The sequence below is a fragment of the Xiphias gladius genome, chromosome 19 (assembly GCF_016859285.1).
Source record: "Xiphias gladius isolate SHS-SW01 ecotype Sanya breed wild chromosome 19, ASM1685928v1, whole genome shotgun sequence".
Classification (NCBI taxonomy): domain Eukaryota; kingdom Metazoa; phylum Chordata; class Actinopteri; order Istiophoriformes; family Xiphiidae; genus Xiphias; species Xiphias gladius.
The window spans coordinates 5,240,029-5,266,508 of record NC_053418.1 but is presented as its reverse complement, the minus strand read 5'-3'; the positions used below and the strand labels follow the sequence as shown (position 1 = coordinate 5,266,508).

The following is a 26,480-nucleotide window of genomic DNA, read 5'->3' as shown; positions in this document are numbered from 1 at the left end:
TGTTTATTGATATTACATGATATGTGTGGACTTGTGCTGCCATGGCAACAGCATAATGGGAATCGCGCCAGTTTCTCCTTTGTCAAGTTCCTCATGTAGGAGTGACTAATGCACAGCTGTGCACACGTATAGTATGTGATTAATGTCAAAACCTCTTGGCCGAGGAAGCCTAATAAATAATCACTTTTTGAAGTTTGCTCTCACATATTTTCAGAGGTAACTGTGAATACAATGCTCAAGAATGTGAGCGCTTATTTATAAACAGCTGCAAATTCACACGTAGATACCCTTCAGTTCAGGTCAAAACCGAGGGGACGTAAAAAGCAATGTAGACATAATGATACCAACACGGTTTATAACGTTTTCACATGCTATGGCTTTATTGGAGCTCCAAAGACAGCTAAGTTAAAGGGCTTTGACATCTATTGACTAAAATGCATCTCTAGACCAGGCGAGCTATGCAGGCTGCTTCAGTATTTTGTCAAAATGCGGTGTGTGTACCACTTTGGCAATACTGTGTTTCCGTCTACTCGGTGTGTTCTTGTTTTATGTCGGGAACCTCCAGCTCCTGGCTCGGAACCTCGCTCAGTGGACTTTTGCCCAGCTCCGGCTCCTCGGGCTGGGTGATCTCCTCGGCAGCGTCCACTGAGCCTGCCATTACCTGGATCTCTTCATCCACGGCTGGTTCTTTGTGTTCCGGCTGTTTGGACGCGTCCGTATCTGGGCTTTCTTGGCTTTCCGGGGCTTCATGGTGCTTAGAAGAATCTTGAGGACTCTCTGTGCCTTTGCCATCTGCAGACGCTGAAGGGTGGGACTCTCCAGCTGGCTCTTCATGGGTCTCCTCCTCCTTTTCCCTCCTCTCTTCCTGCTGCTGAAGCCCAAATGTGGCACCGTCAGGGTGGGCCTGATCACCATGGACCTCTAGTGGAGGCTCCTCCCCATGATCTTCTGCAGACGGAAGCTCTGGAGCCTCTGGTGCTCTGCTACTATCCGGGTCTGTTTCAGGGGTTTCTTCCTTCTCATGTTTTTCTTCTTCTTCTCCAGTAGCCTCCATCTCCACCTGCATTTGTGCACAAATATGTATGAAATGTCAGCAGTGAATTGCTACAAATAAAGGTGAGCAAGCTCAAATATTGCTTTAAATGTAGATAAACTTCCCAGTTTTAATCACCTTTATGGGAATGATGCTGGCAGCAGGAACAGAGGTTTCAGGAACTGGAGCTTCCACAGTCAGGATACCATCAACAGAAAGCGTGGACATGATTTTGGTAGCGTCAATCTCAGCTGGGAGCCTGAAAGTGACAGTGCCGCGTTTACAGTGCCATCACAAACAACGCGCCAGTGCTGCAAATACTGAAACTGATGTAGGTAACATCCAATTTTTCAGCTCAGTTAGCATTTTAGAGATAAGATAGTGTTGAAAACAGACCCTCCGTGCTGCCTTCTTGGCTGCTGGCCGGTGTTTAAAATAGCTTATGCGCATATTTCATCATCTGCACATCAGGATCAGTGTTTACTTTGCATACCTGTATTTCCTTGTAAAACATCTGGCAATAAATCCATGCTCGTCTGGCCTCTCCTCGTGTTTTCCTGGGGATGGATTACCGTTTATGGGGAAGAATGTGAGGACACAGAGGAATCAGGCAACGCGGAGACACCACTCAACACAGAAATTAATTTCTGCCACAGAGCTGTGATTTTAATTTCCCCGGGCACATTATTTAAGCAGCCCTCTAATTTCGTTACATTCAGCTTCCTTTCCATCTGTGTTAAATTTTAAGGGGTTTATTCTGTGAACTGAGAGAACTCTATCTAGTTCTCTGTTACTCTTTGAGATAATAATATTAGATATATAACCTTATTAATATTTTATTAGGAGTAGAAACTATCCTGTGTGTGAAAGTAATTAGCAATGTTAATAAAGTTAACTTTTAGAGCTGTTTAATTTACAGAGCCGTAAGCCAATGTGGTGTACCTCCAATCTCCAGGAATCCATCTATGACGCTGAGAGAAATCTCCGAGGCAGAGAAGTGAGCCACGTCCAGGCTGACCCTCCACTTGAACTGCTCCTTACTAATCTTCTGGCCGGGGTGATGCATCGACCCAGAGATGTAGGGCACAAACAGCGGAGCGGGCATGTACCCTGGCCAGGCAGAGGCTGCCAAGCTCCTCTGGAGCCAGTCCACATTCATCCACCAAGCGTCCCCCGGCTCCAGGAAAGGCGGCAGGCCAACATCCTGATTGAAAAGCCGGCTGGACTGCCACCATTTTCTCTGGGGGGACCAGGGTCCACCCCTGCCATACTCCCCACATGACAGCTCTGTTTTGGCCTGTTCACTCATGTTTCAAGAAATAAAATCAAACACACAAAAGAAAAGAAAAAAAAAACCCAGGGAGGAGACGAAAAATGGCAGCCCTTTTTTGACGACAGTCAGCGAGTAACTTTTGGACTCGCAGGGTTAACTCACGGAAATTTCAGCAATTAAAATCAACTTAATGAGTGAGGGAAGGATAAAAGAAATCTGAGTGTGGTGAAACAGAGAAATCTCCGAGGGGCTTTATATAATGCTCCTGTCTGTTTTAGCACTTATTAGGCACTCATGACGATCCCCCGAGAAGGGAGTGTGGTCATGGGGTGATGGGTGTGGAGGGAAGGCTGCTACTTCTCGCCGGCCCGAAGAAGGCAGCAGACTAATTAGTTGTATTTATAACTTTTAAGGGCACGATGGCAAATAGCGAGCTGTTGGCTGAGGCCGGTTTGTGTTTGAACTGTTGCATCTGTAGCCTGAAGACTGTTCTTCTCACATCCCGGTGAACTCTATTCTGTCAGTGGTGACTGGGCTCCTCAGTCTTGTCATGGGCCAGTGATAGAGTCTCCTCCCCCTGTGTTTCACCCCCTCAAAGGACAGAGTGGCAACAGTTCGTATGGAGCATGAAATACCTCTGCTAGAGGCTGAGAGGGACAGAAAATGCTCTTTTTTGTGTGTTATCTGAAACGTTTCGGTGGCGTGTGTGTATTGAGTGTACAAAGCTCCCTTCCACTCCATTTTTCTTTCACTCGGCAGTTTCAACAGGATTATTATTGTTCCCTCTTTTATCAAGTGTGACAGACTTGTCAGTTTTTCATTTTTAGAGCCGTGTTAGATCCTGGCATACTGTCCATTGGAGCACAAAACAGATTGAACAGATGTTTCTGACACTTTCTGTGATGCCTCATCCACTGATTCTGTCTGTAGGAGACGCTGCGAGAGGTTAAATTGGGATTCTCTGCTGCTGCCGGAGTCGCCCGAAAAAAAATGGTTCCTCTCCTTCAACCATCATTGCAGGCTTCCACCCGGCTCACATTAGAGGCACATATGCCCACGGGCGCAATGAGGTGTTCTTGGTGATGTGTAAAACTAGTTTGAGAGGCTGAAATGAAATTCGGTTGTTTTGCAAAGATGATACTTGGAAAATTATAATTTGTTAGGAATGATTATTGTACAGGCCAAGTCAGTTCTTCTCAAAGTTGTTCCCACTATCAAAATATACGACTGTTGACAGGAAGCAAGGACCTTCTGATACAAGGAAAGCTGAATGTCCTCTAAAGTAAATAATATCACATTAAATGGTAACTAGACCATTTTTTTAAATCTGATTTTTTTTAGTTATCTCACTGTCTTCAATCTAAGCTTTTCTATGTGCTCAGTGGGGTGAAATTTCCCGGTGAAAGTTTCCAGCTGCCGGTAACACACAACGGCATTTAAACGCTTGCGAGCTATGCCCATGCATTTTTTCCATGGCAAACACCAGCAGCTGATTTCACTGATTGGTTCCTCTTGTCTGGTTGTTAGTTAGTGTCAGAGGTTCGAGTCGGTCCAGCTCAGCAGAGTAAACTCTGGTATCTGTCCTTCCCCGACTTTTCCAGACTCTTCTTTGTCTGCATCATAAAAAAGATAATTTGTCACAAGGCGATAAGGGTGTGTTTTTTTACAATTAGTTGGTTGAGAGCTTTCCAGGTTGATCTCACATCTGCATGGACTGAAGAGATGAAGCGTGAAAAGGTAGATTAATGGACAGAGGGAAAACTGCTATTGATTCTGCAACATTGTCTTGATTTATTCATTTGGATTGAGTTCATGCAGTGATTATGACAAAGCCAAATATCACATGCGCTCTGGCTTTCTTCAGCCAATGTCGGCATCTTCCCATTATTTTCGGCGGGACCGTGGGTTGCGTAACGTCTGCAATCTAAGAGGTGAGTGATATCATCTCTGGGGAAGACAGGGTTAATGTAGCCACGCGGAAGCATTCACTGCACGCGTCACTCAGCAGTCAAGTGTGTTTGCAGGTTGTAAGACTCACACGGTAACGAGTGTGAGACAACAATTAGAGGACAACAGGCCTTTTTCGTGACAGACATTGGGTCCTGGTATTGTGCATGCTTGGTTCACTGTCACACTGGGACACTTGAATAGAAATTGTTAAAGTTATCAGCAGCACCTGAGCTTTTCCTTCTGCAGCCTTAGTTCTGACTTACTCACAGTAGGAAAAAAACAGGTGTAATTGGTAATATTGATAATGATTAATATTCCATTCGCTTAGGTGCGACACATTGAGGGTCTTGCCTGGTGAGGCGTACTGGGATTAATGGAACAGAGCCATCATAAATGTTAATTAATTGCACTTGTGCTTTTCCAGTCAAGCTGTCTGCTGTGAATAGGGTCTGCAATTTATAAAAAAAGAAAAATTTTAAAAAAAGCCTTGCCCATCATACTTATAATCAAACTTTCCTCCACCTCTTACAATTTCTCATGATAAATTACTCGGGTTGTAAATGGCTCTCACCACAAACGGGCCTCAGACATTCATATCAGTAAAAATTTTGGCTGATTAGGGGTTTTCGCTGTAAATAAAAGTACATTATATGAACAGGAGTTTCCACATACTTTTGGCCACATAGTGTAACTTTTACTTCCTAGTGGGCTGAGCTTCATTTACCGTAGCCTTGAGAAACAGAGGTCGCGTGAAGCTGAATTTTTAAAAAAATGTATTCGCACTTTAACTTATTAACGTTAATTCAGACAAGGGATAAGACTTGGGATTAACCGAAACACGTCTTCACTGCATCCGCTTCATCTGGGTACGCTGACACCTATCTCAGTTTGTGACCAGAAACGTCGCGCACAGGGCAGTGCAGGATGTCCCAGGGGGGGAGTAGCCAGACCCCTGGTAGAATCATGACCGCCGGAAGCAGAGCAGCCAAGAAGTTCCCTGGAGATCAAGTGAAGCGTCCAGATGGCCGTCACATCTGGAAACCGCACCAGTGATCCTTAATACGGGACAACAACACATGGGGAAGGTAACTGGGTTACTGACTTTTGTCCATTTCAATACAGTTTGTTTGTTTGTGTGTGCATGTGAGTATAAAGGAGAACGAGAGACTTTAGAATATACTCTCATGGATGAGTTTCCCCACCCCCCCTGGAGACACACCAAATTATTTTGATGTCTTGAATCAGGATAGACTTCAAAGATCACAGGTAGTCTATTCATCTCACCCAAAATAAAAAATGCCAAACACTCTGTTCCCCTCTCGGCTATCTTTTTTTCCAATTTCTGATTCATCCCATCCCATCTGGCAGCTGCGGGAGATCAGAAAGTCTTCATGGTCCCTCTTGCTTTTCCTCCCCTTGAACTACTAATGCCCCTCTCAAGTGATATTTTCACATCTCTCTGTGTGTGTGTGATCACTAACATTTCATGGCAGGATTTCTATCTCTCATCAGTCACCCCAGTCACCCCCCCTGGGCTACACAGAGTAGTCCCTTCCAAGACCAGTCACTTCACCTACTTTTAACGGACACTGATCCTTCTCTGCTCTCAAGCACATCTGTGTCACAAATCAAATTTTCTAGCCCAGCAACGCATTTCGGACTTGAATTCTAAGGACGAGAAACACACCCATGACCCAGTTTACTTTAATAGGCCTCAGTGTGATTCGAGTTGGAGAAGATCTCTGAGATTTGAAGGCCCGGTGGGCTCTGCAGAGTTGGTTTTCCTAATCACTAACACAGATGATCTCCCAAAAGCCTGCCTCCCCTCACAAATACATCTGAAGTAAGACGTTGCCTTCGTAAGATGATTATAGTCACCTGTGCTCAGCGGAGGGCCCTGCAGAGGCCAGTCGCAGAAAATCACAGGGCTTCAAACAGCCGGCAATGGATCCATGGGATATTAGCAGCTAATGCATCAAGGGGGATGAAGTGTCAAATGGCTGGTTTGTTCCTGTGGACACTGCATTCATCATAGTTATTGCGAGGGTGGCCCAGTCGCTGAGGCAGGCCGGCTGGCCGGCAAATAGAGAAACGTGGTCCGTATCAAAACTGACACATCAGAATGGACTGGCTTATCTCTGAAATATATTTTTGGAGAGCCGTTTTACAAGTTCCTGCAGCCAGCAATGAGTCAGGAATAATACGGAGCGACGCTTGAACTTTGATCTAACATAAAGCGACGCTATGGCTTGAAGAAATGCATGGCTGAATTGGCTTAGCCATGCCTGTTGCCAATCCTTTGTCTCTATGACTACAGTGAATAGGAAAAGCCCCGTATACGCTGTAAATCACCAAAGAGGGAAAACAAGGCAATCTCATCTTCTGCAGTTTCCCGCTCTGCGTTTATTGCATTTACAATGCTTTTGATTCAGCTCTCTGTGGTGCTATTAAGACAAATGCAATACTAACAACATCGTTCAGTGCTGGTGTGTTACTCCTGGGTGTTGCTGGAAGTACACAGGCTAAGAGGCCATTTCGAACATAATCAGTTTTTCCATTACATGTATGAATGGACCATGCATTTTCTGTGTGCGTTCATCCGGGCACATATCGTATTCATACAGCGAGGTCTCGATTCTCTGTGTCCACTGGAGTAGCAGAAAGGCAACAACAGTGTCCCAGTTTGACTCGAAAGAGATTTACAGCAAATGAGCTCATCCATCAGCAGAAGCGTGTGGGGACAAGGGGATGATGAGGAGAGGGAGGGTGTCGAGGAAGATGAAGAGAGACAGTGGGGTGGAGCGGGGGCCGAGCATAGGTAGGACTGCTCGGAGAAGCCTCACAGTGAAATATGACGGCTGTGGCATTTCCACACTCTCCCACACCTTTTCTTGTCCTTTGGATGTTGCAGCTTGAAGATTTTTTGCTATGGCTTGATCCTTGTCCATTTCATCTATAGCTTTTCTATATCTGAAAAAAGCCATGACATTTAGGGGAGAAGCATTTTTAATATTAACCACCAACGGTTCAGCCTTTACTCTCTGGAACTCAGTTTTCTGCTGATGCGATGGGGTTAAAACCCCTTAACATACAGTTTTCCCCTTTTCCCCCAGCTTTAAGGTCTGTATCGCTTTGTTCCATCTACAAGATATATCATTTTTATACTCACTGAAACTCAGTTACATATTCTAGATGTGTTTTGAATCGTACACATTTCCACCAAAATTCAGCTTAACATATTTTGGTACATTTGGAAACTTTGGGATCTCCCATTAGGATTTGAAATGTGAAATGTGTGTACGTTTGGCTCCACAGCATACCGGATCTACCACATGGTCAGTTCTGGTTAAGAGATTAACTTTTTGCATGTCCACAAAGGCATTCGCACCAGTACTGTGAATGCTATTACTCGGGTATAAAATTTGGTTTCTGGAGCTTAAAGTGAATCTGTTGAGTTTTGAATAAAATGAGGCAGGCACAAGACTGATTTGGAACAACAGATGATCTTTGGCTCACTTTTAAGTCATTGATCCATGGTCAGAGTTTGAGCGGTGCCTCGATTAAAAGTTGTGCCAGTTGTTATCTTGAGGGGAGAAAGACTCCCTTGGGTAGACAAAATAGCGTTCTTGTTGATGGTGCAGTAAATGCTGCCAAGACAGAAGCAATTTATTTAACTTGCCAGCACTTTAGATACCCTTGTAGAGCCACTCAACTATAATTGAAGTTTTTATTGCAAATTAAGGAGCACTTTCCTGAGGAATTTCTATTCTAAAAAAGCAAGATGGACTTCTAGACATCACGTCTACTCCCCCAGTTACTGTTGCTAAACCTATCAAGCTGTCAATTCTCGCGTGGCACAAACATACGGGTGACAAATTAAAGGCAAAACCTGAAAAATGACCCCCCCCAACAGGGCACCAGGGGTCAATCAACCAATCGAAATTCTTGCTCATTTTGAAAAAAAAAAAAAAAAAGAGCTTGACAAAAGCAGGCTTCTTCTTTCTAGTCAGCAGCTGTTTTGCTGGCTGTAATGGCATGTGTTGTTCAGCTTTAGCTGGTTAGCAAATTAAGCTAACATTAGCTTCGTAAGTTGGTTTGAAAACACTGCTTCTTGCTGATTTATTTTTTTCTAATAATGTTTCCAGCTATCTTGTTTTAAAACAGTCCCGGTCTGCGAAAAGACAGTCTAAGGCTGCATGTCAAAAATTCAGCATCCTCATCAGCTCACGATCCATTTAAAAGGCATGGAAAATAAAGAAAAGAAATGGCATTATTGTAGTATTGCAGTGTACAGTTAGTTAGACCTAGTATTGGAAGGAAAAACGTAAAATTAGACTGCTCCATTCCTGATATAACCTTTTCGTATCTTCAAACCGCGGCTTTCAGGCTAAGGACTACCCAATGTATTTGGCAAACGTTACCGTATTTCATGTAGCATTAGCTGGGGTTCCTGGAGAGTAAGTTTCTCCAAAATCCAATAGAGAACAGGACAAGGTTGGCCATGTTAGCCTTTGTTATTCGCACACAGGGCTTTTCTTCAACGTAAACCGTGACCCCACATTCTAACGTAACCTAGTTAGTTAATCACTTGTTCTTTGACCAGAGAAGTAGTGCAGAGTGACTACTTTAGGTACTAAGCTAGTTAACAGGCTAGAGCAGATAAACAGGCTGTGATCCATTCTTACACTTTCGCTCTCGTGCTTTTGGTTTTGGAAAAGCAAAAAAGACTCAAACCAAAGTCTTTAACTTTTAAGGATTTTCATCGTTTAATTTAGCTAAGTCTCTGTTTTTAACAGCTTGAGATCTTGATGGAAATAAGTGTTCTCACTTCTCACTTTAACATTGTGTCCCTTGGCTTTAGATGCCTAAAAGAATAAAATGAAATAAAATGGAAAAACCTGAAGATAAAAAAAATCCTCTGGAATATCCAGCTAATGCCTCTTTTGCTTTCTCTCTGATCTATTCATAGGCCACTACAGACGACCCACCAAAGATAAGCGACCGGTCCATTTACAGCAATCTTCCAGATTCCACAGGAGGAAGAAAGATGTGACTGTTAATCATTAAGCCAACATTTATACTCCCCTCACACCCTGTTATCTAATTTACACTGTAGGAAACACCAGTTTATCTTGCATCAGGAGGTTTTATTTATTTATTTATTTATTTTTTTACTTATCGAAGATAATTATATAGAGATAATTGCTGGATTATCTGTCATTTCCATAAGCAATGTCATATTAGAAACAGTTTTCACTCTTGGCCTGCTGCCCAATTTGCCTCTGCAGAGGTCACATGGGGATGCGGCAGAGTCTTCCATGGGTGAAGAGGTGCTCTGAGCTCCAGAACAACTCAGAAGAAAAAAAGATAATAGCTACTCGTCCTTTTGTTTTAATGTCTTTGTTTTTATGCAGAGTTTTCCAGTTTGTCGTATCCAGGATGGAAAAAGAGAAGATATAATTTCCTTGAGGAAGCATCTGGGCCGCACCAGGTGAGAGTTACATCTGTGGGTGTTTGGCAAACGTGGAAAAAATAAATCCCTTTTTTTTTTCTTTCCTTTTTGCAGGAGACAGAATTGATATAAATATGTGGTGACTAGCTGCTATTTCCCCTGAAACAGATGAGGATTGCAGTTGCACCTGTTTATGGAAAAAGTCACATTTAACAATAACAGAGCTCATGAAGCCTGCAACAGTTTGCTCACTGCAGGTACGCTCAGCTTTCAGTGCTTCTGAGTCCTGCAGGCAGTGGAGTCCTGGCACTGAAAAAGCTGTGGCATTTGGTCCTGTGTATGTGTGTGTGTGTGTGTGTGTGTGTGTGTGTGTGTGTGTGTGTGTGTGTGTGTGTGCGTGTGTGCGTGTGTGTCTGCGCAACCCCCTAACCCCACCACAGGGTGTAGAGACAACATCCTCTGGGGGCAGCCAAGGGTACTTCCAAACGGCTGACATTTCTGACAGCCTCTGATAGAGCCCAGAGTGCTGAATTATTCATACAGGTTTTATGGGGAAAGGTTGCCATTTTCGCAGGAGAAACTAACCACCAGATGAATTCTGGCTGTTTATCCCAGCAAGTGAATACAGTAGTAATGATTTGGGGCCGTGATGGCTCTTAGGCCAAATGGCAGCCCATTTTCTGTCAGTTCACATGTTGAAAGCTCATTCGTCTCACTGCTTCTTTGGCCAGAGCGAACCTCTTAGACTTAATCAGCTTTGTTTTTTGTTTTTTTTTCCTGCCTGGGCACTTAGGTGGAAACATTTGAAACGCAGAGGTCTGTTTTTCAGCAATACCGTATTTCATGATAGATGTCTAAATGCAAATATGAACCACCAAGATAATCACCATTATCATCTCTCACCGAGGTAGGGCTGTGCCAAATGCGGACGGGGTAAAATTCAGACTTTGTTACACTTTGTTAGCGTGAAAAAAGGGAATTCTAGCAGTTGCAAGACGGCTAAGCTGTTACTTGCAGTTTTCAGGTGATTTGCCAAACTTGTCATAGATTTGCGAAATGCCAGTTCCCTTTGGCATATCTGGCGCTCGACGTCTCACCGCAAATTTGAAAGTTTATTACTGACTGAAGGTGGAAGCTTGGAGGAATTCGGGTCAGCCGAACATCAAAGTAAGTAAGAGTCGGTTCACCCAAATCACACAAAACACATTCTTTCTAGTGTTGTCTTGCGGTTACCTGGATTTACCTAGATATCCTACCGAGAAGATATCTGCCAGTGAAATTTCAGCTTCTACTCCAGGACACTGGAATGAATGGAATTTGTTTTTGGTTTTTTGGTTTTTTTTGCTAATGGCAGAAAAAAAATGACTTCTGGAAAACTGAAAACAGTAACATGTTTTTTTCCTTAAACAATGTCCTTGTTTCTGCAGATCATTTAAAGGTCGCTTTCATTAAAGGAATAGTTTTTGTTTATTTGCTTTTTTTTTTTTCTTAAATGACTGCCCACAAAGTATGAAGCTAGAGCCAGGGGGCATTTAGCCTAGTTTAGGAAGGAAGCACAGGAAGCAGCCATGAGTAGTTGAAGCGTGTAACTGCCTGTAAAACCACAGCTTGTCAATTTTACTTTTCTGTTTGTTTACCGTTTTTAAAAAAAAGAAAACAAAAAGGGTGGAACGTGTTCGTTAGTGAGCTTTAGAGGTGCTGGGAGAGAGAGTCAGACTAGCTGTTTCCATCCAGTCTTTATGCTAAGCTAGGCTAAGCACGTCATGGACTACAGCTCTGTTTCTAACAGACAAAACAGCAAGAAAGTCAAGTGTATTTCTTAAAGTGTCAAATTATTCCTTCAAGGTACTTTGGGTCACTGCCTGTTATATCGGACAGAATCCTGGAAGGGAGTTTCAGCACTGTCTCAGATTTTGTTCAAAGTTTGTCTGCGTGGTTTGTTTGGGTCCCAAAATTAAGTCCTGTAAAATGTTTTTGTTCAGTTCCAATGTTTTTATATTTTTTTGGCCCGTGATATTTTTTTAACTCTTACACTATCAAAACACTATCAAAACACCTTAATCCGGGAAGCCACGTTTGGGCATTGATATCTTGAATAGAATTATTCCTAGCTTCACCAAATTTTGTAGGATGGAAGGCAAACATGTTCTTAGTATGACTGAACCATTAAAAGTTTTCCCTAGATTTGGGGAAAAAAGTGCTAAAATTCCTGTGATATCGTGGGTACTACAAACCCAATTTTTTTTTCACCCATATGATAATATTTTTTTCTTCAAATACAATCTTTTAATTATTTTGTGCCAATACTTGAGGTCTCTACCAGCAATGGACATGAAGATATTATGAATTTTAAAAAAAAAAAAGGAGGGGGGGGGCATGGAAGCATTTTCCGCTCATTTTCACAGGACCAAAATGGTGTGTGGGGAGGCTAGTAGGAATAGAAACATGTACATGGGAATGGCTTAATGTATGGTCATTTAGTGCACAAGGTCCCAGTGTCCTTCCATGTTACCTTCACAGAAAATTACACATAGTTAAAGGCAGTTTCACCTCTGGATAAAAACCGTCCATAATGAGGACGCGGGGTCTTTCCTTATTATCTCTACTTACGTGTGTCCCAGCCTCTGACATACATGTTTTCTGTGGGCTGGCTTTACTGTTGGTCCTGAATACAAACTACGGTATATTCTTTGATGTCATGGCCTCGTTATGGAAAAAAGAAATTAACTCTGATAGATGCTATATTGAGTGGAATGGTTAAATTTATATATTCCATGTTTTTCTTTTTTTTTTAAAGTGATGCTCAATAAAAAAAAAAATCAAAAAACTTTATAACCGAATTTATGTAGAAATTACATGTGATGAAAACTATTTATCCTGTAACCATATAACTTACCTACTAACAACAGGACTGAATCTAGTACATGCTTGGCATTTTCTTGACAACATGTAAGGGCATTTATTGATGATTTCGCTGTGTGGTCATCCTTCAACATGCATAACATGTACAGTTTCGACATATAGCTTTCTAAGACGCACACTGTAATATTACGTGTATAAACACATCCAACTTTTTTGCGGGAACACATTTAGGTACTCCCACTGGCGCTTGAGAGGGCCATTTACGTTAACACTCATATCACCTCATACCGGAGGTTTTATCAAAATATTTCACTTATTTTCAATATCCAGAGACACAGTTCCCACCTCAAATGTCCTCTGTTCCAGTCGACATACTGAAAATATGTTTATCTTACAATTCCTCTCACACAGGAAACCAATTGTTATGGATACAGTGAGGCATTAAAAAAATGTAATCGTGAAATTGACGATTTTCTGCCATGGTTAAAATATCTCTCAAATCTATGTCTATTTTTCTATGGAGGAAAAAGTGAAGGACATCGGCACTTTGTACCCTTAATATACCATACATCAAGCAATTCCCATGTACGTTCTTGTGTTCCTACTAGCTACCCCACCTTCCATTATGACAATGAGCAAAATATGCCACCAATTCATATCTTCATGTCCATTGGTGGTGAGACTTCAAATTTTGGAACAAAATAAATAAGATTGTGTTTGAAGAAAAGAAAACGATCTATATATCATATGGGTGCAAATTGTGGGTTTGTAGTACCCTCCATATCACCCTCGTTTAGGAATTTTAGCACTTTTTTCCAAATCTAGGGCCTTTAATAAAAATAAAATTTCATGCGGTGCAGCTTTTCATTGATTTTGGTATACAGAGAGCGTGTCTGTCTTCCATCCTGGAACGTTTGGTGAAGCTAGGAACAATACAGGTCGATATACTAATGCCCAAACACGGCTTCCCAGATAAGGCCTTTTTGAGGCTATAAAACCGAAACCATATCGAGGGCTTAAAAAATAAGAAAACGCAGGATTTGAATATTTTACAGGGCTTGGTTTTGGGACCCGTTCATGATATAGACTAGTTCTGCACAAAGTGTGAGATGGAGATGGAGCCTTATCTGCTCCAACACGGAATGACCCTAGTGTAGAAATGATCCCTATGAGACCCCTTGACAGCGAGGTCTTTGAATTTTCCAGACTAACTGTATCCAACTGCACTTGTGAGATATTTGCGTGCATGTGTGTGTGTGTGTGTGTGTGTGTGTGTGTGTGTGTGTGTGTGTGTGTGTGTGTGTGTGTGTGTGTGTGTGTGTGTGTGTGTGTGTGTTTGTGTGACTCAGTGGAACTGACCCTTACAGCTATACACTTCATACATATCCATATGCAAATTATTCGCTGCAGCGCATCAGTTTAAACTGATTGCAAAGACAGCTTTTGAAAAATCGGATGATTTGAACACAGCTCATCTCTTTCCTTGTCTCTACGTGGCCAAGGTATACGTAGGTACAATAACCTGTGCGTCGTCCCAGTAAAGACGAGAATTTCACGTCTGGAGACCTTCATTAGGAGGAAGAGTAGTGCTATGTGAAAATAAATCGAGTTCTTTAAATAAAGTCAGAATTCATAAAAAAGATAAAAGCACAAAAATATCAGAAAAATGGGATAATAATATTTCATAATGTCAAATAATGTACTTCAAAAGGCCCTAATCCTCCTCTGTAGAACAGGGATTTGTCACATAATTTCAGAAAATCCCAAAGGACAGACACAGACGTAGTAATTGGCTCTTTTTCTTCCATTTAAAGATGAGATGGAAATTAGGACACAGATATAAAGATATTCACTCAAATGCGATTGGTTCCCGCACCTCAGTCATCGTGTTATTTACGTCACGTGTACACGCGGTATTTTTTTTGTTTAACTCCCTTTGCATCTTGGGCCTGATTTCTATGGGTTTTACCGATCCATCCGTGCAGTTACCCGCCTCTGGCACACAATGATCCGCCAAATGACCCGGTGCGCGGCTACCGTGAGAGTCCAGTTTGGTTTTGCGTTCCCTGCCGTTTCCCTCCCGCTTTGTCTCAGTAGATGCTGCAAAGCATAATGGGTTGTTTTTGGCTCTTACCCGTGCCTGTAGTGCTCTGTCATCTATGCCCGCACCAGCTTGCTCTGCCATCGCCTCTGTCTTGTCGACACAATACCGCGAGTCCTGTTTCTCTGACGGACAATGCTTTCCAAGTTGCATTCTTATTCTAGATTCATAATCGGGATTTGATTGTCAAATGCTTTTGAACTCGTCCACGTCACACTGCAGGGGGCTCGTGTATCACACCCTGCGAATAACTCACCGTGCTGATGCCTTTTTATCGTAACATGGGCATTCAAAATTCACATATAGGAGTTTATGATCGGGAGAGAATAGAGGCAATGAGTAGATTCAGAGTAGAGCCACAGTATTTTAGTTGTTCTCATCTTCACCTACCACGAACCCTATCTCTTTTGTTGCCTGGCAACAAGCTGCCATCCAAAGACTCCCATGATCTGATCTGTTAAAATCTGTCCCCCTCCACCGCCACCCTGTGCAGAAAAGCCTAAATTTTCTTTGGGATTGCAATCAATTTCTAACCACCCATCAGATCCTCGTCCCGAGCGTTGCCGTCTTCAACGGGCTTTTGGAGCCGTCCTCTAATTTGTGGTCATGACTCACACTCACAAAAGAAGGATAACTTGTCCTTCGTCGGAAGGATGGACGGTGGTGATGAGAAAAGGCATTATGGAGTTTCACCTCAGGGCCGCTTGGCTTTCAAACACGAAAGTTTCTTTGTTTGCGTATCGATGATACATTGCTTCTTCTCAGTGCCTTTTTATTTTCTCGTTACGCCACAATACTGCAGCCGTGACTGTCACTGGCTCGGCAGCTTTTTCTCCTACCACTACCAAATTTCCCCTCAGCACACAGTTGTTCCGCTTGCGCGCTACACTCTGGGCACAGCCGGTGCTGTTGTCACACACAGTTGTGCATGTGGTGCATCAGACGCAGGCAGAAAGGCACCCACTCGCCTGCAAGTTAGAAGATATTAACCAGTTTAAAAAAAAACAAAAACATTAGATGAACTAAAATGAAAGCGTCACTTTGGCACAAAGAGCTAACAGAATTAGTCACGTCTGAGGCAAGGTCACTGAGCCACCTCCCACACTCTTGGCAGCCGGCAGCTACTCCAGGGAAAAACTTTTTTTTTTTTTTTTTTTTTTTTCACATTTGAAGCTACGAGTCATTAGCAATGCTGGTAGAAAACACACTTTAATTAAGACTGCCGTATTTTGGACTTGGATGTCACATCTGAAGATTAATAAAGTAATATCAGTGTATCGCCGAATGGAGCCAAATTAGCATGCTGGAACACGAGTGCTCGCTGCCCCCCCCCCCCGCGTAGGCTGAAGGGCTCGGCTCCACTTGTGGGCAAAATATTACCAGCCAGCTGCTCGCCAGATAACAAATAAGAACCGCGGCAGCAGAGGGTTGGAACGTGCGGGCGTTTGTGCCTTTGCTCGTCTGGTTTCACCCTGGTAGAAAAACCTCGTTCGCCTGGGAAGGAAAGGTCAAGCGGCTCTGACCCTCGCTCTCCTCGTCGTTGTCTTGTAATCTTTACAATCAGGAAGTTGAAGCCTCTTAAGCTTCTTAACAATAAACGTATAGTTAAATGAATACCTCTCTAACAGTGAAAGCTAAACACCGTTTGCCATGTAAAAGGCAGAGTTAATGGCCGATTTGCTTTTTTTTGGATCGCATTAGATTTTACGGCTGTACCTAATAATGTGAGCACAGTGCGTGTCCTCATTGTCCTCACGAGTGTGCTAGCAAAGCACAATAGAGAAACAAAATAGGGGTCCACTCATCAAAAAATGCTAAAAAACTTTACTTGGCACCTGTAAACGACTCATTGTTGTTTTTATATTTATCTTAATTACATTCATTTCGACATCAGAATATGGGGAAACACAACACAGTTTTCATATCATCTCGATACAGTTTCGCTGAAAGTATATAAACAATAATATTGAATTATATCCCCACATTATTCCCTGGATATTGTCTGTGTGATTTGATGTCTGCTTATCTTAGAGCCACAGTCATATATTGAAAATCCTGTTGAATGCTGAGCTTGCTCCACCACCAACATCCATCTAAGCCGAAACACGACCGTCATTTCATTTTAAAGCACACACAGCCCTCTTCAGTATTGTGCCCTGAATCCCGGTCTCTCCCGCACAATAAAGGACGATACCGCCGGCGCGGTCTACGCCGCCTTGACTCTCCAGCCCCAGCGTCGAGCTTTCGCGGCGGCCTGCACTTTGGCCTGCTTTTCTCTGGCCCCTCCACTCACGGGAGGGAACGCCACGCACATGAAACGGCCGAGGAGAAGCACAGAGGTGGGTTAGCTCAGCCGCTCTCTTGGCAGAGTCACCTCAACAGTCGCTTCTGCGCGAGCGCCCTTCAAATTTCCAGGGCGGCTTTAATGCGAAAGGTAATTACGCGTACGCTATGAGGAAAAACAAGGAAACAGTATTTGAGGAAAGGTGATGGTTTAAGACCAGACCGCCCGCAACGAAGTCATTAATCTGACCAGATGTAACACGTTTCTCCCATAATGCTCTAGTTAGGTGTCATTTGTGCCTGCCTGCAGCTTTGGCCTGCTCTGATTGGATGATTTACAGTGTGTGTGTGTTTGTGCTTGCATGGTTGTGAGGGATCATTTTAATGACGTGTGAGTACTTCTGACCATAACTCACCAGCTTTGATGGTATTTTTATGTCTCTGACGAAGGCGGGAGATTGATGTGCAGGCTTGACATTTGTGGTTTATGTGCATTATGTTTTTGTTTTTTGTTTTTTGCTTTTTCATTTCTGTCATGTTGGCTGTTGGAACGTGAACATATATCTTGATTAAAGCACTCGGGTGACGCCACGCATTTATGACTGTCACTTGTATGTGTCTGCTTTGCAGGCGTTTGGCATGGGCGGGGCCAGAGCTACGTCCACCTCCTGCAGGAAGAGGAACAGGGGGAGCAGGGGCGGAGGAGGAGAGGCCAAGAAGGGAGCCACGACTTCCCGGTTTCTCCTCTGACTCAGGCAGCGATTCAGAGGGGTGAGGCGACAACTCGCATCAGTCCTGTTTCATTTCGTCTTGCAGTGTCTCCCTCTGGCTTAGTTTATCAGCTTCATTACAGCACGTAGGATATACAGTACAATGTATACTGTATACTCTCACTTTGCTCTGAACAAGAACTAGAGTTAGATTTCTACAGGAACGAGGGTCCTCGCTCCAAACTCTGTTGCACTTTGCCGGAAAACTCTTTCTAAACTTTTTGGATTCCCTCATTTTATACTTTATTTACTTTACTTACATACTTTTTTCTTAATATTGCAAAAGAAAGTTTAAATGCCTGTCGGCACTAAGCAGCCTGGTGGCCTAGAGGTTTAAGGCGCCGACTACGAACTGCAACGTCCCTGGCTTGCGTCTAGTCTGGGATCTTTGTTTTATGTCTGGCTCCATCTCTCACTCCCCTCATTTCCTGTCATCTCTCTGCTACTAGCTTTCTTATAAAGGCATTAGAGGCCCAGAAAATATATTTTTTTTAAGTTTCAGTCGTAGACCCACTGCACGTCAGGCATAGAATGTCAATGAACTTGGTGCTGACAGTGTGCGGGAATTTAAACTTTGTGCTGCGGCTACCTTTGACCACCTCTTGCAGGTCTACAGGGATTCTTCTTCCAAGGATAGAGGCTGTTGTATGTTGTACAAATTATTGCATGTTGTACGTTACCTTTGTGTGTGACGCAGCTGCTCTTTTGCTTTGCCCCTCAAACCGTCAGGTTCAGTATATAACATTCGAACAAGCAGTGCCCGCGCAGTTGTTGTGTTGTACGTAACCATGTGTCAGCTTTTAGGTGCGGTTGTTGTGGTGTATAGAGGTAAAGCTGGAAAAATCTGAACTGTACGCTCCGTGTCCTGTGGTTATAACATGGGCATATCTGCTCCCATCATCACGATCAAACTGGATTCCCTCCTTGTTTAAATGAGGGCATAGGGTTTTGAGGTCATTTTCAAAAGACTGGCCACACCCTGCGTCGCAGTGAAGGAACAAGGTGAGACCTTTTGAAAAGCATTTGATTTTAAGGAATCACTGCACTTTTCTGTCAGTCATCTGTGTGTTTCATGTCAAACAGATGTGTCCCTACAGCTCAGCAAACATCAGAGAAAAACAAACAGGCATATGGCTGAATATTTAATGCAAAACATCTAACAATGACATATACTCCTGATGCTTTCATTTTGTATTTCTTCCATACACCAGGCTCCTTTGATGCCGCGTGAACCGGCGCTAACCTTTCTGAGAAACGTGTCAGAAAAAGTTTTTCCCTGACAAATCTGCCTTGTTAGAGACTTGGCTGACACTAAAAACACTCAAAACCCACGTTCACAAAAACAACATTTAGGGTTTTTCTGCTCTGCGAGGGCTCTGCGTTGCTTTGATCTTGCACAGAGGATTCGGTGGCAACGCCGCCTACAATCCACAAGGACCAGCTTTTGAACAAAAGTGCAGCGCTCAAAAGTGCATATCACACATTATGCCGGGACAAGTGTAACGTGGTTGAAAAGGATTAAATGGCAAAGCAGGAACGTTTCAGCTCTCACACTAGGAGATGCCTGTTGTGCAGTCTTTTTAACAGACGAGATTTCTTTTGCACTTGTTTTGCCCAACGTGGTAACACTTATTTTGTCCCATTTAGCATTCATGTGTAATAATTGAATTAAATGGCCGTCACCTAAGTATAAATTTTCATTATACTGCAGAGGTCTAGAACAAGACTAGCATTTATAAATAGGACATAAAATTTTAATATGGTTTATAATACACCATAATGTACATGTGAGCTGATATAAGGGTTTTTATTTATAACTTTAATGCTGCCCTTGACGTGTGTTAACAATTCATGAATGCTTGATATCACAGTACAGTGTTGTTGCTGGTGTGTCTTCAGTAGTTTCACACACATTAAATTAACAGCTTTCAACCGGCCTGTGATTGATTTGTACCTGTGTATCGATAGTTAGTAAGTGCTGACGTTCGCTGCAGCTGCTCTCAGTCCGCTCTCAGAAACAGTGGTCGAGAAAACCGTCTCACCACATTTAGTCCATTTAGTAGCTGTTCTGGGGATTTCAATCGTACCACATGGTCTGAATCAGCAGGTGGATTTTGCCCAGTTGCCATGGAATTGTAGATATTCAGATGTTCTTTTCTAGTTTTTTCCACCTTTCTATTTTTGTTATATGTTTGTGTGTGTGTGTGTTTGTGTGTGTGTGTGTGTGTGTGTGTGTGTGTGTGTGTGTGTGTGTGTGTGTGTGTGTGTGAGTGTGTGTGTGTGTGTTCGTGCCCCCTCATGAGTGTTCTAGTAGAGTACGACATACAGAAGAAATAGGAGCCCACTCGCCAAAAGAATGGTCAAACTTCAAGTCGACGAAGAGAAACAAAGTCTAAGCCATAAGAGTTTATACCAATATTCGATCCCACTAGCCCAAGGCCTTTTAGCGAGTCTCAGCGTAGTCAGCTCCAAGTCAAGCCTTCATTTTTGCCAACAGACTTAAGTCCAGAGCTCGAGTCTCATGTGCACAGGTCTGCATGAAGCCATTGCAGACACGAGTAAGGTCCTCATTTAACTGATCGGTGCATTTACAAACGGTGCTGATTCACTTCATCGGGCATTTTTGGAAGAGCAACGGAGTCACTCGTCTGTCCGCCTCCCATCGCTATGGTACCGTTTAATAATAATCTACATACTAATAACACATGCTTAACAGGCAAGCAGGTGTTCCCTCATCTTCACAGAGGCAGGAATCCTCCATGCTTAACATTTGTCTGCGCACTATTCCACGGGGACAAATTTTCTCTACAGCCTGCGTTCATTACACACCAGCTCCTACTCAACATGCATTTCCTCCGACACTGTGTTATTGCCGCTAACAGACCGCAGCCTTGTTTTCTGGCAAGACCCGTGGAAAATAGCGACCCCCGTTCAAAGGCCTGTTACCTGACATCTGACAGATCCTAATCTAGCAGACTATCCGCCCGGCAGACAAATGGCCTCGTCGATAATGAAAAGAGCTCGGAGCGTCCCGGGGCAGCAGCATTTGTGCGGAGTGGGGAGCGAGGCAGAAAAGGAGGCGGAATTCATATTGCGTTTGATGTGTTAGGAGAGACCAGGGGAATGGATGTGGTCATAAAACCTCCCAGCGTGAAAGTGTCGGGGTGACGGACAGCGCCGCTTGACTGCAGGTGACAGTGTAACCAAGCTTATAGAGAGATGGCATGTTTTGCATTTGTTCCCGCCACAGCGTCTCTTGAAGAGTTGGGCCTTCCGCTGTCAGTGCTTCCATCCACTCATTTTACCTTCAATAAAAGTCTCGCCTGGAAATGAAGGATGTCGGCTGTAATTGGTTTTGCAGGGCGGACCAGAATCAGAGGCATTTCATAAAACACAATAACTCCACTGCAATTTATCTTGGTGGCAGCGACGCAGAGCTTCAGAAAGACATACCGTACAATGCAAACGGTCTATGTTTATTTAATCGGGTAGTTTTTTTCAAGAGAATCTTTTACTCTTTCACCTAGATTATATATTGCTCTGAATATATAATTTCATATACAGTAGCATGAAAAAAGTTGGCGCCACCCGGCTCAAAAGTTCTGTTGCTCTGAATAGTTAAGTGAGCAGAAAATGAACTGATCTCCAAAAGGCATAAAGTTAAAGATGGAACATTCTTTTCACCGTTTCGAGCAAAATTAGTGTATTATTTTTTGTTTTGTACAATTTTTAGGGTGAAAAACAGGAAAGGAGCACCACACAAAAGTTTGGGCATCCCGAGAGATTTGAGCTCCGAAAACTTTCACCAAGGTCTCAGGCATTAATTAGCTCGTTAGGGCTATAGCTTGTTCGCAGTCATCGTTAGGAAAGGCCAAGTGATGCAAATTTCAAAGCTTTATAAATACTCTGACTCCTCAAACCTTGTCCCATCAATCAGCAGCCATGGGCTCCTTTAAGTAGCTGCCTAGCACTCTGAAAATTAAAGTAATTGATGCCCACAAAGCCGGAGAAGGTTATAAGGAGATAGCAAAGTACTTTTAGGCACCTGTTTCCTCAGTTCGTAATGTAATTAAGAAATGGCAGTTAACAGGAACAGCGGAGGTCAAGTTGAGGCTTGGAAGAGCGAGAAAACTACAGAGAGAGCTGCTCATGAAATTTCCAGAAAGGCAAGTCGGACCCCCCGTTTGACTGCAAAAGACCTTCAGGACGATGCAGCAGACTCTGAAGTGGTGACACCTGCACAACTATTACCTTCATGGAAGAGTCATCAGACGAAAACCTTTCCCGTGTCCTTCACCACAAAATTCAGCTTCAGACGTTTGCAACATCTAAACGAACCTGACGTATTTTGGAAACAAGTCCCGTGGACCGATGAAGTTAAAGTAGAACTTTCTGGCCACAATGGTCAATGTCTGGTGCAGAATTTCATGAAATGAACTCCTCTCCAACTGTTTAGCACGGGGGTGGATCGATCATGCTTTGGGCTTGTGTTGCAGCCAGTGGCACGGGGGACTTTTCACTGGCAGAGGGAAGAATGGGGGGGGGGGAACTGAAGACAAAGAGAGCACCGCTTCCACCACGGGATAATGATCCTAAACACGCCTCAAAATCCACAATGGACTACCTCGAGAGGTGCAAGCTGAAATCTGTGGATAAACCTCAACAGAGCAGTGCATGCAGGACAGCCCGAGAATCTCTCAGAACTAGAAGCCTTTTGCAAGGGAGACATGGGCAAAAATCCCCGAAACAAGAACTGAAAGACTTAGCTGCTGCAAAAGGCATTTACAAGCTGTGATACCTGCAAAAGGGTGTTTCTAAGGTACTGACCGTGCAGGACGCCCACACTTTTGTTTGTCCTTTTCTTGTTATTGAGAAAGTGTAAAAAGATGGAAATCTAAAAAAAAATCATTGCTTGAAATATGAAAATATGAAAGAAAAAAAGTGTCATCTCTAACTTCACGCCTTTTTGGAAATCCGGGTGATCTTTTACGCTCTCAACTATTCACAGTAACAGAGATTTTGACCAGAGGTTACCGAACTTTCTCGTGCCAAGGTAATAGCGGGAATCGTGACACCTTCTGAAAAAAATGTTCTGTACATACATATTTGATGTTAAGAGAGAGTTTTCTTGAGAGGCCTGGATTGAAAGGGGATGATACAGATGTGTCTGTTTGTCTGAAGGACTCTTCCAGGCAAACAAACGTCAGATAGATGTTGAAGTTCATGTCTTTGTGTGCTGTTGCAGGGAGGTCATCTACTGCCGGCTCTGCTGTCGGAATCGGCCGCCGAAGGCCTTGATCCTCGATTGCTCCGGCAGAATTGGCGCCCCCTCACCGCCTGCTGGGGTCGCAAAGGTTATTACCACCCACACACTCAACTGACCAGAGATCAGTTAGAGCAAATACATGGATACGGCGTTGGCTTTTCAAGCTGCCTAAGATTTCTATGTAAAAAAAAAATAAATAAATAAAAACCCACCTAATCAGACCCTCTTGTTGATTTGCTCTTACGGACCAAATAAGATTTAACTCTTTTTCATCCTACACAGGGAGAAGGTGTTCTCAGAACCTGACCTGTGTAACATATATGTTTATGAATTAATAATCCTTCAAGGATTTAAGACAGTGCTCATTCACAGTGAGCAGTGAGAGGCAAAAAGCACATGGAGCACTAGGATTATGGCAGCGATTGTTTCCATGCTCTCAAAAAAGCACCGTACGTAGCACATGAACTGCCATATGCTGTTAAAGCGTGATTCCGTGGAGCCTCAGTCCAGGGGCTGAAACGCAGCAGCATGAGTGACCTGTCCATCAGCCCATTGGCTCATCACGGCGCTGACCTCTGCGGGCTGACCGATGAGCAACTTCCGTCAGAGCCGCACTGTTCTTGAGCGAAGCCACCTGAGGAGACGGATCGGTGCGCTAGAGGGCCCGGTGACGAAGGGTGGTGGTGGTGGTGGTGGTGGTGGTGATCGGGTGCCGCGGGCGCCGGCTGACAGTGCTGGATGAAATATAAAGTCCCGAGCTCCGGAGGGGGTCCAGGCTTAGCGAGGAGATTGCATTCTTCCATCGCCCCCCCCCCCACAACCCACAGGACTGCTGATACATTGCATCTGTAGTCTACTGTAATTCCTCAAAGGCAGTTCTTGCCAAGGTTCCCTCTTTACATCTCTTTTTTTTTTTTTTTTTCTTTCCTTGATATTGATGTATGATGATCTTTACGATCTTTCTCCTACACTCAATCTGTCAGGTTCCTTTTTCCGTTGCTTTTGATGGTAATAATAGAGGCAGGAAGTATAAGGGCTGCAGCGCTGCAGCTTCCTCAAGTGTCAGAGGAGACCTGGACCGGGAGAACTGATGAATTCATAAAGCTGAAAGGCGACTGGTCCTCATTCAGTCACAATGGCTCCTTGTAGAATGTCGTACAGAAATATTATTGCACACCACTGTAAGCCTTGAATAATTGATGGAAAAATGAAAAAGAAAAGGCAGGAACGAAAGGAAAGGGAGGGGAAAGAGCTACATGAAGATTTTTTTTTTTTTTGTTCCCAGACGTCGTCATGTTTGAGCCTCCAGGGCCTTCACTCAGCTTCAAATCCAATTTCCCAGAAAGTCTTAAGCTTTACAGGCCAAATGATCCAGCTGAGGTATTACTGTACAGGAAGACAAGGAGATGATGAAATGAAACCTTATCACAAGGTTCAACACTGCTGGGCCCTCCACCAGGTGGGCAGCTTGGATGCCGGGCATCAATCTCAAACACTGTACGGTTTTGTTTTGTTTTGTTTTGTTTTTTTTTATGATAGGATGAATTATGACTTTGATGGCTGCTGGAGCGACTCTCGGGCTGTCTCTGCCTCGAAGGCCGGTCTCGACTAGCAGCGAGTCGCAGAAGGTCACCGGAGTGATCAATGTATCACGAAGGCGGCTGTTATTTTCCATTCGCAGAGACCCCCGGCCGAGGCACAACCACGATGAAGACGCCGGGGGGGAAACAAGGGGAGATCCACTGAGAACAAATGGGAGCAGTTTGTCTCAGCCAAGGTATCCCTCACTCTCATTTGCTCTATTTCATTTTTACTTCATTTTATTGTTATTTCCTTAATTATTTATTTTTACTTTTGTGTACTGTTGTTTTTTTCATGTTTTGGGCTAAGGCCTTTAATTCAAATTAAAGGATAAGTCTGGGGCTTTCATTTTTCCCCCCCCTCTTTATTGTTAACAAATTCCGTGAGAAGTCCGAAACCAGCAATGACTTGGTCCTGCTAACAAGTATCTGCCCAAAGCCTGAGATTTCTTGTTCCTCTTTGCCACAGAGCTCCACTGTTGTCCGCAAACTATGGCAACACATCACTGTGGCAACACATTTTTTTTTAATACCTGGTGGCATTTTTCTTCATTGGCATTAACACAGGCACTGTAGTTTATTTTAGTCAATCCCACATAGACCATCCTGCCGCTCTATAAATACTCACTATAGAGCACCAAATGTGCATTAATCTGCGGCTGAAAATAGTTCCCAACAAATGGACTGTTTACTCCCTTTGATTTAAAAAAAAACAAAAAAAACTACAGTGCCCAGCTGTTTAAGGAAAAATATTTTGCCTTTTTAAAAAGGGACAGTACTGAGAGATGAAAATGTTGGCTCTGCTTTTTTGGCAATAACAAAAATATAGAATATTACCAGCCTTATCCCTTTAAAGAAAATCTCCATATTTTAGACAAGAGGGTGCTTCCAACATTTCTGCAACAGTCTGGGGAGGGTCCTTTCCTGTTTCAACGTGCCAGGGCCCCTTACTTCACTGGCCTGCACAGAGCCCTGACATCAGTCCCATCCGGCACCTTTTGGGACGCACCGGAAGTGGATCGGAGGACCAGGCCTCACCACCCAGCATCAGTGCCGGGCCTGGCTCGTGCCGCGGCGACCGGAGGCTGCATTGCAAAAAACTGTGTGGAACACCCACCCAGAAGAGTGGCGGCTGTCATGGCGGCGGATTAATGCGCGTGGTCATGGGAGGACACGTCCCACGTCCGCGCATGGGCGTAGGGCTCAGCCGTCCACGTACTTCTTAACGATCTCCTGAGCTCTGGACGAATTCGGATCTTGGCAGGAGGTCAGAATTTGGCCAGAACTTATCTTTCAAAGCCCCCCCCCCACAGGGGGAGAGAGAGAACGTTAACGCGGTTTAATAAACTCTAAACGTTAATTTTTGATGCACAGGCACACTTATTTAAACAGTCAAACGTTAATGCCTACGCCCACAGACTGACTCAATAAGCAAAGAGCACCTTGGCACACACACACACACACACACACACACACACACACACACACACACACACACACACACACACATTTATCCCGTAGGGGATGGCAGTGTGTGGCAGTAGAGGACATTTGGAGAGCTGTTGCTGAAGTGTTGTGCTTCACTCCACCCTGGTAATTAGGCTGATGGGAGCATCACACACACTTAAGGCTCGAGTCTTTTCTGACGGACAGGTGGGAGAGAGGGGGAGGGAGGGGAGGGGGAGAGACGTGTCTGGCTCCTTTCTGTTGCCCATGAGTCCTCCTCAGTTGAGAGATGGCTCTACCTACGGGAGTGTGCCAAGCTGCTGCATGTCAGCTCTCCTGCCTGTGCATGTGTCTATGTTTGCATGTTTCTGAGCTTATGGGGATCAAACATCCGCAGAAGGAGCAGGTATAAATGAATAACTGTGCTTTAGGCTTTAAGGAAAATTGATTCTTATTTTTTTTAA

At 43.8% G+C, this 26,480-nt stretch overlaps 1 protein-coding gene and 1 pseudogene across 1 annotated transcript; one reads left to right on the top strand and one right to left on the bottom strand.

Annotated features, from left to right (window-relative positions):
• Positions 1–526: 526 nt before the first annotated feature.
• Positions 527–2,342, bottom strand: si:dkey-1k23.3 (heat shock protein beta-1). Its single transcript, XM_040154628.1, has 4 exons — positions 1,976–2,342; positions 1,527–1,590; positions 1,172–1,292; positions 527–1,060 (listed from the first exon to the last, which is right to left on the bottom strand). The coding sequence occupies exons 1-4, from the start codon at positions 2,340–2,342 to the stop codon at positions 527–529; spliced, it is 1,086 nt and encodes a 361-aa protein (XP_040010562.1).
• A 383-nt stretch (positions 2,343–2,725) lies between these two features.
• Positions 2,726–26,480, top strand: part of LOC120804903 — a 33,578-nt pseudogene continuing 9,823 nt past the window's right edge.